General features: G+C 53.6%; 2 protein-coding genes across 2 annotated transcripts; one reads left to right on the forward strand and one right to left on the reverse strand.

Moving 5' to 3' along the window:
* Positions 1 to 779: 779 nt before the first annotated feature.
* J4E88_009054 (uncharacterized protein) lies at positions 780 to 8,810 on the reverse strand (the record flags this gene model as incomplete). Its single annotated transcript, XM_049402659.1, has 4 exons — positions 780 to 812; positions 870 to 5,158; positions 5,206 to 6,099; positions 6,146 to 8,810. The coding sequence occupies 4 exons, from the start codon at positions 8,808 to 8,810 to the stop codon at positions 780 to 782; spliced, it is 7,881 nt and encodes a 2,626-aa protein (XP_049251514.1).
* An 857-nt stretch (positions 8,811 to 9,667) lies between these two features.
* J4E88_009055 (uncharacterized protein) lies at positions 9,668 to 11,453 on the forward strand (the record flags this gene model as incomplete). Its single annotated transcript, XM_049402660.1, has 2 exons — positions 9,668 to 10,033; positions 10,218 to 11,453. The coding sequence occupies 2 exons, from the start codon at positions 9,668 to 9,670 to the stop codon at positions 11,451 to 11,453; spliced, it is 1,602 nt and encodes a 533-aa protein (XP_049251515.1).
* Positions 11,454 to 12,013: the final 560 nt, after the last annotated feature.

Raw genomic sequence — 12,013 nt, forward strand, 5'->3', positions numbered from 1 at the left:
CTAGAGTGTGAAACTGAGAACTCCAGGACTTGGCATGACCTTGGCGTTTGCAACGAGCCCTCAACATTGAACCCTTCACACCCAACATACACGCACCAACGTATGTCGAGACGGGATAATGGCTCTTCCAAGAACACGCACAGATACGTCATCTCAAGTACCCATGTGCTGAATAATCCCTGCGCTTTGAAAACCGAAGTTCCTGCCAATCACTGATAAGGCACACCGGATATGGCGACTGTCTAGCAACAGATGCACCAACAACATCATACTAGCTTCGATACCTCAAGACGCAAGGCCTCCAGCATCATGATCTCGCCAGCCACGTAGGTTTATCTAGTCAGAGATGTAATGCAAGGGAGATCAGGTCGCCAGCAATGCAAGCACACGCAAAATTCCCTAGCCAAACAAGCAACGCCAAGCAAACGCCAGATAAGCATCATCACAAGACCAAAACGACACGCCAGCGAGCGCAACACGCGTACTGCCTCTGCACCTGCATCATTTGATCAATCATCAGGCTAGCGAACGGAGATTTTATCCGAAAGCCGTAAATAGTTCCGCTAGACTCAAGATAGTGTGTTGGATGGAACGAGACTGCGTTGCATCGACAATGGTAAGAGGATGTATCGAAAACTTTGTCTATTCAGCATCCGCAATGCACCTTTCAATGCCACATATCAAGCTATTTACGCCAATGTGAAAAGCATCCAAAACACCATGCCATGTCTATACTAAAAGCCACTTACTCACATGTTCGTGAGTTTGCTTAGTGAGGATCAATGATGTCTGTGCACGCAATCCCATTCGTACTGCAGAGAGACGTTAGCGGAACGTGCGTACGAAGGATGAAGAGGTTCTTGACTTACCACTCTGCCCTCCTCATCGCCGGTATAGACATGGTGAGGCATCGGCAATATGCACGTGATGGGTGCCGCAGACGAGGGAGACGTTGGATCACTGTGATTGAGCACATTGATGAGGTTCGCAGACCATTTGCTGGGTACTGAGGTTGGAGTGGTGATGGTCGGGGGTGTTGGCGTTAGATGGAAGATTTTGACGACACCCCTACGATGTCCAGTGAAGATGAGTTCGCGCTCACACCACTCATTGCCCACACCCTCATACACAGCGACAGCTGTGATACTATCTGCGTCGTCTTCGCTGTCGCAGATATCCTCGTCAAGCAGCACTGCACCGTTGAGTGTCGTGACGATGAGTCGGCTTCCGCAAGCAAGTACAATGTGTCCTGTGACGCTATTGATCCTAGCCGCTTGAATCGGTACTGGGTTGCGCTTCTGCCGTGGGCCTAGATCGAGCTCGCGAACAAACTCGTTTCGATTCAAGTCCCAGAGGAACACACGTCCGTCGAGTGATGCCGATAGGAATGCAGAGAAGGCGCGGCTTGCGGCGAGTGTGATGACGGATGACTTGTGGCCGAATAGCGTTGTGGCGTTCTGCAGGTCGATGTGGCCTCTTTCAGCTTTGCTCATGTTCCAAATCGCGAGTGTACAGTCTGTTCCTGCAGTGATGAGGGTTCTACCGTCAACGAAGAGGGAAGTTGTCAGCTGGCCAGAGTGTAAATGCTCGAACAGCCCGATGAGCTTCTTGGAGTGTGAATCATAGAAACGCACGCTGCCATCCGTGAAACCCCACTCCATGTAACGATCATGATGCGGCGGTATGTTGTGCCGAAATGGTGCTGAGCAAAGGAGCTTGTCGCTCTTGCTGATGTAGTTGAGAGATGAGATGCGATCGTTAGACTCCAGTAGCGTACCGGGAACCCGATGTAAGCTCTCCGCCGACGTGTCGAGCTTGGTGGGTTTCGTGACATTTTCTTTCTGTGGGTGCGGTCGCTGGAAAATCTGTGGAGGCGTCTGTCCAAAATTGTTGATAACACTAATCTTCTGTGCGCGCTCCTTCTCGTCAGTAATCGAATCGAGATCGATTGCGCCCTGGTATGTCATGTAGTGGAAGACATTTGCAGCCTCGATTGCTGCTTCGCCTCGCTGCTTATAACCGAAGATGAGGTCAATCCAATGGTGCAGGTTCTGGCTGACGTAAGGACTTTCCAAAGCCTCACGCTGTTTGGCGATGAAGATGGCTGGGTCGCCCTTGGCCCACGGAGGTAATTGAACGTTATCGATCTTCGAGCCATCGGATCGCAAACCGAAGTTGTATCCATTAACGTTGGTCAAGAAGTCAGGGAGAAAGTAGAACTCTGGGGTAAGCTCGCGTACGTCGGCCATATTCTTCGCGGACACCGAGTCCCAGACATTTTGGATCGAGTAGAACATTCGGTCAGCGTGATCCCATGTACCACCCTGAATGAGGAAGAAGGCTGCGCTGAAGGGTTGAAGTCGCATCAGATACGACGCGACGGTCATGGCGGACGAATAATGAGTTCCGTAGTGGAAGGCGTGACTAGCGTCTCCCATCTCGGCAAACGAGCTAAATCTCTCTCTAATGAGGTGCTCTTGCTTAGGATCCTGAATACCAATAGGTTTGCGGAGGTCTCGAAAGTTGCCCGGGTCGCTCAAATCCAATTCTTCGCTGTGGTAGTTCGACAGCACCCACGGGAAGACCGGGTACTGGGTCAGATCGTTGAACGTCCTTCCAGCGAGTGTATTGACGAACATCAGGTAATGGAAGTTGGACATCTCTCCTTTCAGCCATTTCTTGGTCGCCGGATGAGCGGAAGCAGAACCAAATGCTGATGCGAAGCGCGATCCAAATGTCTGTGGTGCTTCTTCCGGATTGCGCAGGGAGTCAAGGCGCCAGGATATCTCAGAGTTGGCATGCTTGTCCGGATTCGCGACATGCGAAGCTCGTTGTAGGACCCGAGAGTGGATGTCGTTGCGAGCCTGGGCAGAGACAGCTGTGAGAAGGTAGCTACGGCCATCATCAAAGAAGACTTCGATTCCAACATCGCGGTGAAGGAAGCGCCGCTTGGAAATACTGATAACCTCAGTCCACTTCCAATTTCTCACTGCATCTTCTTGGCTCCTTGGTGGTGGGCGACGGGTAGTGACAGCTTCTTTTCCAGCTATGACTTGAACGTAGGGGTCGCGCTCATCTGGCGGCGCCTGCCACACGCGTACGATCTCGCCGTCTGACCTTTGGAAGAAGTCGTCCAGCAAGTAGAGACAGTCTTTTCCTACGATGAGGAGGCCCTCTATTGCTTCCAGTCCGACTACCCGAGAGATATTGCAAACGTATTGCACCTGATCGCCGCGATTAAGGCTCCGCATGACCTTGCGGTTCTTGTCTTCGAAGCCGTCCTCATCTTCATACATAGCTTCGACCATCTCAAAGTCATCATCGCTAGCAGATTCTGGTTCTTCCGTTGGATCACCCGATGCACTCACAGAAGAGGCAGACCTAGTCGATCGCGCCTTGACAGGGGTGGCACCAACAGCTTCCTTCGCCGAAATTGCTGGCACAGTGGTATCCAACCTGGGTCGCTCTCGTGGATCTGTGTCTTTGCGTTTGGGTTGATACGACTGCTCTCTGCTAGTGTTGTCGACAACGATGCGTAGACGCTTTCGATCACGACCCTCGGTTTCGTCGAGCCGCCATCTGGCAGGTGGACTGTCTTCGAACAGACCACATGGGCCTTTCAGTTGGTGGTCAAGCTTGGCCAAAACTGTTGCCATGTAAGTAGCATTATCCTGCTGGTCTTGAAGGACGCGCTGGTGCTTGATGCGTTCAGATGCGTGTATGTTGGATCTCCAGTGGTTTGTGGAGTTCTCATGGTGATTCCAGACATTATCCGCGGCAAGCTCATCAGATTGCCACTGCTTCAGCTTCTCCTTGCGCTTGGCGATTCGCCTCTGAGAAGTCTCTTCGGTCTTCTTGTTTTGGCTTTGCGCAAAGTCTTCCCATGATTTAGTCATTGAGCCATAGAAGAACTTATCCATCTCGGTCTTGTTCTTATCGAGCCACTCTAAGAATGTTTCATTATCAAGTTCGACAAGCTTCTGAAAGCCATCGTAGAGATCTTTGGTGTCGCCGTGGATGGCATCGGCCAAGATCATAGATGTTTCGTGAGGCTTTTGTACCATGAGCGACCTCCAGAAGTTCGCCGCCGCAAGACGCACGTCCGTGTGTTCAGACGACAACTGTGTGTAGAGAAGATAGCAGATCATCTTCAACGAGAATGTTTCGTTGTTGACAGAAGAAAGAATGATAGGCTGCCAATACATCATCTTCTCGATAACTGCCGTGGTAGTTGCACCACTTTCTGACTCATCAGACTCCGCCAAACGAAGCAGAGCAACTCTCAAGAAGGTGTTACGAATTGATGAGATAGGCTGCGTGCACAGTCTGACGGACTTGATAGTCGCAATATCCGGACGTTCGAGATATTCTAGGAGGAAGCCAGCGAAGTCGAGCAAGGACTCTGCGCCTTCAAGAAACCATCCCTCGAAGACCGCTTCGGACACGTGGATCACAAAGCGTTGCAGATTGAGGAGAACGCGCGGTTCGTGCAATAATTGCTGATCAAACTGAAGCGCATTCTTGACGGACGAGAGCGTTTGCCGCAGAATGTATGACTCGAAGTACGCTTGATGTTCTTGAAAGCCGGGAGGCGTCTTGAGGAAGAGACCTAAGCCAGGAAACTCTTTGCGTGTGAATATCTGGTCCTTGAACACGTCGAGAACAACTTCCAAAGTAGCTTCCACCACGGAGCTACCAACCTTCAGTGCCAAGGGAGCAGCGTACTTTGGTGATAATATTGGGTTGAGAGAAGGTTGCTGAGCGGCCTTCTTCTTATCCGCCGAGACGAGCACAAAAGATGAAGCTCTGCGGAAAGGTAATACGCGTCGAGACGCAGGCGAAGGTGATACGTCGACGTTGGTCGTGCGAACCACAGGCGCTTCATGCCCGTTGGCTCGGGAAAGTGGTCGGATCACAACGTCTTGGCCCTCGAAGGTCAGTGCGGACCCTCTCGAAAGTAATTCCGTCTCAGCGCTAACGCTATCAGATGTGACAATGACTGGGTAGAGGACGAAAAGCAGCTCTTGGACGTAGTTGGACGAGTGGGTATAGTCGCGAAACCCTTCCGATCGTGAATGTAGCTCAGACAGGAACTGAATAGCAGAGTTCAGAACAACGGCAAAGTCATTCAGTCGATCTGTCTGAGGAGCCCGGGTATCTAGAATCGTTAGCATGGTTGTTACATAGTGGCTGAACTTAACTCACCAACTGTTGGCTGCTTGGCATTTAGCGACATTGTTCTACGACGCCCTCGAGTGACTGTGCCTTCGCCAGTCTCTTGCTTTGGTGTGCCATCATCGGCTCGGGCGAGGTCACGGTCGCGGACAATCGCTCGCAGGCCAGTCTCCAACATCGCGGTGATTACTGGGAATATTTCTGGGTACCATATCCTGAGCTGAGACTGGGGTGAATGCGCGATGAAAATGTCGACCAGATTGAAGACGTCAAAGTCGCGCTCGAAGTCAATGGTTGCGACATCGCGACCAAAAAGGATTGCGAAACAGATAGTCCAGATGCCTGGTGTATTCCACCAGTGGCGCAACCTGTTCTTCATCAAAATGAAGCCTCCTGTCTTATCCCCAAACTTCTTGACGTAGTGCGAACCATTGATCACTAGCAGTCGAGCTAAGATCTTTGCCCCAAGAACAACGACTCGCTGTTCAGGTTCGGCAAGGAGATAGAGCAGCCACTTTCCAGTGACATTCTTCGCAAAACGAACGATTTCGTGCGGGTTCTGAGGATCGCAGAGAAGTTCCGCCAGAAGAGTGAGGATGGCGATGCCCAAATCGGGTAGGGATAGTGGTGGCGAACTGCCGCCGCTTTGTGCCGGGCTGTTCGAGCGTGGTGTAGACTCTGGTGTCAATGTCGGTGGTGTGCCTTTGCGAAGACGAGCAATGCTCGCTTTCGGTCGCAGTGCCCGTTTCGCATATGATGCGCGGCTGTCGTGCAACGCATATGTGACGAAAAGAGATAGCGATCTCGCATTCTCCCCGTTGAAGTTGATGACAAGTAGCGCTTTGAAGGCGGCGAGAAAGAGCTTGAACGTTGATGGAGTGAAGTTTTCACCTTTGAGAGCATCTGTGAGACGCTTGACAACACCTGTAATGGATCAGCTAAAGTTGACTCGCCATATCGGCATACTTACGAATCCTATGGAATCGCTTAGCGTTGTAGTGATGGTGCTTGCTGCCCTTGGCAAAGTGCGCAAATTGCAAGTAATACAGCTTCTGCGTTTCCAACGAGGTAGCTCTACGCCAGATCTCCAGATCAACCAGAAGTACTCTATACGCAAGTGGATTGATGATGAGTGACTCGGTTGGCTCGTTTTCATCGTATCCAACGAATCGGAGGATGATTCGCAAGAGCTGCATAACAAAGTCTTCGCAGTCTTCTGGTGTCACATCTAATGAGGAGGGGTTGCGCGGCACCAATCCCCCCATGGCAAATCCAATCTTCTGGCGAAGGACCTCAGCCAAGACAGCAAACCCGTTGCGCTGCTCCATGGCCTCACAATTGCGCCAATTGCCCCCAACAGCTTCAAGCAGGATGTTGACAGAGCGAAGCATGCTGTCTAAAGTCTGGGCGGATTGCACCAGCTTCAAGCCGACAGCCACACAGCCGCCAATGCGCCAAATGGCATCGTCGAGTGACTGTGGAACGACAACGACAGGGTCACCAGATAGACGTCCAAATCCTCGTGGCTGAGACAGTGCATCATTGACCGAAGGTACGGCAGCATTGATGATGATCGGAGTACTATGAAGTCTGGTATACTTATGCAAAGTTTTAGCTGATTCGCGTGATAGTGATCGGATTAGTTGGGATTCATCGATGGCATTTCTGTCATCGTCGTCCATTACGGAACTGGGAGAGAAGCTCAGTATTATCTTCGATTCAGGCATGAGATGGCTTGCATTGGCCCGAATAGCTGCTACGATGTCGGATCGTTCCTCTCTCCCAGGATGTAATATCTCGTTGTGAACATGAAGCTCAGCAGAGGTACGGTAGGTTTGAAACGACCCGAGCCTATCTTGGAAGTTTCCACAATAACGCGGACCAAGTTTATGATATACAGCGATCAACTCATCTGACAGCGGTTCAGAGAATAGATGGAAGGAGGCGACTGAGAGCTTGGAGGCAATGACGTTTCTACCCAGCCGAGGCGCCAAGTTCCGTGGCGTGCCCAAGAACGCGAGTATGTGGTGTTTGGACACGCTGGAAGACATGGAGGCAAAGCTATCCTGGCTGCTATCCAGTAACGGAGGATGCGAAGGGTAGTGGGCTTTCATAGTCTCGGTGAACTCACCATCGACGAAAAGAGATGCCTTAGCAGCGCCGATACCGATAGTCTTGGCTCTCCGATGAACCACAGCGATGTGATACCACCGGCCTGCTTCGAAACGAGGAGCTTTCTTGAATCTGACACTGGGTATGACACCAGTAGAATGACCCATGTAAGTCTGCAGGATAAAGCAACGCGTATCTCTTTCCAGATATGCCATGAGGAAGCACGTTTGTGTATCGTCGTATGCGCCGAAGAGGGTGGTATGGCAGTCGGCGTCGAACCTGTCGACTCTTACCCAAGCAGCAAATGTATATCCGCCTCCTGGGGACATGGGTGGGAATGGGCGACCAATGTCTGGAAGTTCAACAGCGCTGAAGCCATGCAAAGATAGATCGAATTGTATGAAGGGCGGGTCGCGGGAGGAGCGCATACCACGCAAGAGAAACTCAGCAGCTGATTCAGAAGACGCTGCTTTGCGGAAGAGGTAGTATGCATCGTCCAGCTTGTTGATGCCGTACTGAATTAGGTCGTCAGCCAGCTCTTGCAAGAGGCTAGCTTCTATAGGAGCGCACTTGTTCTCAAAGAGCAGGGGTAGGACACTGCTCAAGACGCTAGTGACGTGCAGCGCAGCTTTGTTGTAAGATGAGATGGAAGTGATTTCCAGGATGGCAAGCAGCACCGATATGGAAAGAGCCTTGGAGCGCGTGCCCGGGGCGTCTTCACCAGAAAGACCCCGCCAGAAGTGGAAGATGGTCGGAATGATGTCTGGATTCTGCAGTATCTCATTGCCGCTGAATATGGCCCGTACCTGGCTGCGTAGTGGGTCGAGATCGAGATCGGTATCGCTGTACACGGACCGCGGGCTAGAGACTACGATCTCAGTAGGCTGCGAGTCGCCGCTGGCTGCTGCGTCCTCGTCCTGCTTGGGTTGTGCGACTTCGACCTTCTTATCAATATCCCTGAAGATGCGTGTCATGGTCTCCTCGCCCAACGCAAATGCGAACAGGGTGCCGAAAAGCTGCTCCTGGCCGGCATCGTCACGCTTGCTCTGCGACTGTCCGCCAAAAATGCCAGTGCTGGCCAGGGCTTGTTCCAAAGCACTCCAGCCGCCGTGCTCGACGCGCTTGGCGAAGAAGCGCCTGTTACCGGCATGCTCGTTCAGCGCGTCTGACAGGACATCGAGCGTTCCCTTGATCACCTCGAAGAAGTCGATGCGGTCGGGCGTGGGCAGCTCGGCGGGTTTGTAGAAGCCGGAGAGGGAGCGCAGGGTAATGAGGAGGGTCTCGAAGCCGCGGACATGGCGGAACGCGTCTTTGGTATGGGTTTGGTCGTTGGACTCGATCAGCAGCTGGCGCATGCGGCGGAGGGCGTTGCTCTGGTTGTGGAGGACGTCGGAGGTCGGTGGTGTGGTCTCGGAGGCCCTGATCAATTCATCCGCTAGGCTTCGGAGTTCGGCTATCTGGTTATTCATCGGCGGCAGTCGTGAGGCGGCCGTGGAGGACCTGTGCGGCCGCGTCGTCGCCATGTTCAGGCGAGACCGCTGCTGCGGAGTTTGGGCGGAGGTGATGGCTGCGCGGGTAGCACCTTCATGTCTCCCGAGCCCCAAGCCCGCACATGAGACCTCAACTTGCGGGGAAGACTAGTCGTGTCGTTTGGTGGTGGGCGGGCGCACAATGAGGGCTGATTACGGCGGGCGGGCTCCGCGCTCGTCGTGGTTGCTGCTAAGCTGGTCATCGAAGCTGATCCCTGTCAGTCCAGAGCTCAGCCAGGCTACAGGCGCCCACGCGCCGAGCAACGTCAAGTCGCCGCAAAGCAAGGTACTGATAAACAATGCACCAGCACTAGGAGCTGTGCACATCGCCTACCAACATAGTTATGATAAACACGCGTTCTGTCTCACGCGGGCCGCATGGTGCGCTCCTGACTATTGCCTCTCACGTGAGCACGCATTGCCCAGGTGTGGCTGGCACGGCTGCTCTGGCATATCGATAACTACCTCAGTACATGGCAGACCAACGTTGGCTCCCAGTAACCCATATGTGAAGCCACGCTCCACCAACACAGCCAGCCTCTGCATCCCAGGGCACTCGGGTGTCCTGATACCATCCATGTATCATTCATCTGATACTCATGGCGCGTGCGCTAGCTCACCCCAGCCTCACTCGCGCGGGCGCGGATAGGTCATGCGTCATCCACCTAGCGCGCCCGGGCCATGCACCGAGGTCCTGATAAGAAGCTCCATCGCCAGAGCTACCCCAGCTGCATCCCCATCTCTCCTCCACAACACTCTCCTCCCTCCCATCACCCCTTCCTTCATCTATCACGCTTCTTGCACCCCTTTACCCTTGTGTTTCTAGTTCTCGCTGTGCGAGCTCCGCCATCATGAAGTACAGCCTGGTCTTCGCGCTACCGGCTTTGGCCGCCGCGTCGCCTACCTTCAACGTAGAGACCATTCACAAGAACGCCGCCCCAGTGCTGTCGTCGACCTCTGCCAAGGAGGTGCCCAACAGCTACATGGTCGTCTTCAAGAAGCACGTCAAGGATGCCTCCAAGCACCACGACTGGGTCCAGAGCGTCCACATCAAGAACAACGAGGAGCGCATGGAGCTGCGAAAGCGCTCCTCGCAGTTCCCCGTCACCACTGAGGTCTTCGATGGTCTCAAGCACGTCTACGAGATGGCCGGCATGAAGGGCTACTCTGGCCACTTCGATGACGAGACCATCGAGGCCATCAGGAACCACCCCGATGTAAGTTCTGTCCCCAGCTCTTACCAGCTTGCATCATCCCAGATGGCGTCAGCGCGTTGGTGGCCTAGAGTGAGCGCTGCCTGGGCGGCCTTATCTCCGCAGGCAGCTCCGGCTCCGCATCAGCACACGTGACGCCATCTAGGTACTTGTACCTGCATAAGACTTGGCGCTAACACCTTGATAGGTCGACTACATCGAGCGCGACTCAGAGGTCCACACTCTCGGCCACGACGAACCTGAAGTCGAGAAGAACTCCCCCTGGGGTCTCGCCCGTATCTCGCACCGCGACTCCCTGAGCTTCGGCACCTGGAACAAGTACCTCTACGCCGCCGACGGTGGTGAGGGCGTTGACGTTTACGTCATCGACACCGGCACAAACACCAAGCATGTTGACTTTGAGGGTCGTGCTAAGTGGGGCAAGACCATCCCCAACGGCGATGCTGACGAGGATGGCAACGGCCACGGCACCCACTGCTCCGGCACTGTCGCCGGTAAGAAGTACGGTGTCGCCAAGAAGGCGCACGTCTACGCCGTCAAGGTCCTCCGCTCCAACGGCTCCGGCACCATGTCCGACGTCGTCAAGGGTGTTGAGTACGCTGCCAAGTCTCACTCCGAGACTGTCAAGGCCGCCAAGGACGGCAAGAAGAAGGGCTTCAAGGGAAGCGCCGCCAACATGAGCTTGGGAGGTGGCAAGTCCACTACCCTCGACCTCGCTGTCAACGCTGCCGTTGACGCTGGAATCCACTTTGCCGTCGCTGCCGGTAACGACAACGCCGACTCCTGCAACTACTCCCCAGCTGCTGCTGAGAAGGCCGTCACCGTCGGTGCCTCCACTCTCCTCGATGAGCGTGCTTACTTCTCCAACTACGGAAAGTGCAACGACATCTTCGCCCCTGGTCTCAACATCCTCTCCACCTGGATCGGCTCTGAGCACGCCACCAACACCATCTCTGGAACCTCAATGGCCTCTCCCCACATTGCTGGTCTCCTCGCCTACATGCTGTCTCTTCAGCCTAGCAAGGACTCTGCCTACGCTGTCGCCGACATCACCCCCAAGAAGCTCAAGGAGAACCTCATCTCCGTCGCCACCGTCGGTGCTCTCTCTGATGTCCCAAGCAACACCAAGAACGTCCTCGCCTGGAACGGTGGTGGCTCTTCCAACTACACCGAGATTGTTGAGAAGGGTGGCTACTCTGTCAAGAAGGCTGCAGAGAAGGAGGAGGAGTCCGAGTTCACCATCACCATCCCTTCTCTCTCCGAGATCGAGGGTGACTTTGAGAGCGCTAAGGAGTCTGCCAGCCGCACCGCTCACCGCGCCGGAGGCAAGCTCCAGCACCTTGAGCAAGAGATCGAGGACTTCATCGCCGAGGAGATGGAGTCTATGTTCGAGAAGGTTAAGGAACGCGTCGCTAGCCAGTAAATGTGACATGATATGATCGTTAATATGACCCAAGAGGGTCTACTGATATATGGAATGGCATGGGTTCGGTATCGGCGTCTGGATTTCTTACATGGAGCATGTGTCTCCCATCTCATTGGGCACAAGTTGATGTACTGTACGTTACTCTTGATATGGAACGCAATGTGAGGTAGATTAAATATCTGGAATGGATCTATCTTTCCTCCACCAATGTTTGCTCCCTTTGTTCGTTTGACTCCACAGAGCCCGATGTATTGATGAAGCAATCAATCGCCTGTTTGTTTCTCCTTAGCTGTACATGATCTCTACATCGGCTTTAGGCCTGCCTTTTCTTCCGCTAAGCATCTGAGAACACCATGCGCGAAGCCTGTATGATTAGAGAGCAGAGTCGCGATGCCTGGTTTGTTGAGTAACTCGATATGCGCTACGATGGTCTGGCAGAGCAGTTGTCGCAGGCCGGTGTTACTGTCTGGAGTTGTAGTAAGGGCATGCTCAGCGGCCGTGACGAATCCTTCGGTATCCCAAAAAGCTTCACACGAGCGGGCGAACTTCTCCTTCGC

This window comes from Alternaria novae-zelandiae (assembly GCF_023758075.1).
Source record: "Alternaria novae-zelandiae strain BMP 2774 chromosome Unknown scaffold_22, whole genome shotgun sequence".
Classification (NCBI taxonomy): domain Eukaryota; kingdom Fungi; phylum Ascomycota; class Dothideomycetes; order Pleosporales; family Pleosporaceae; genus Alternaria; species Alternaria novae-zelandiae.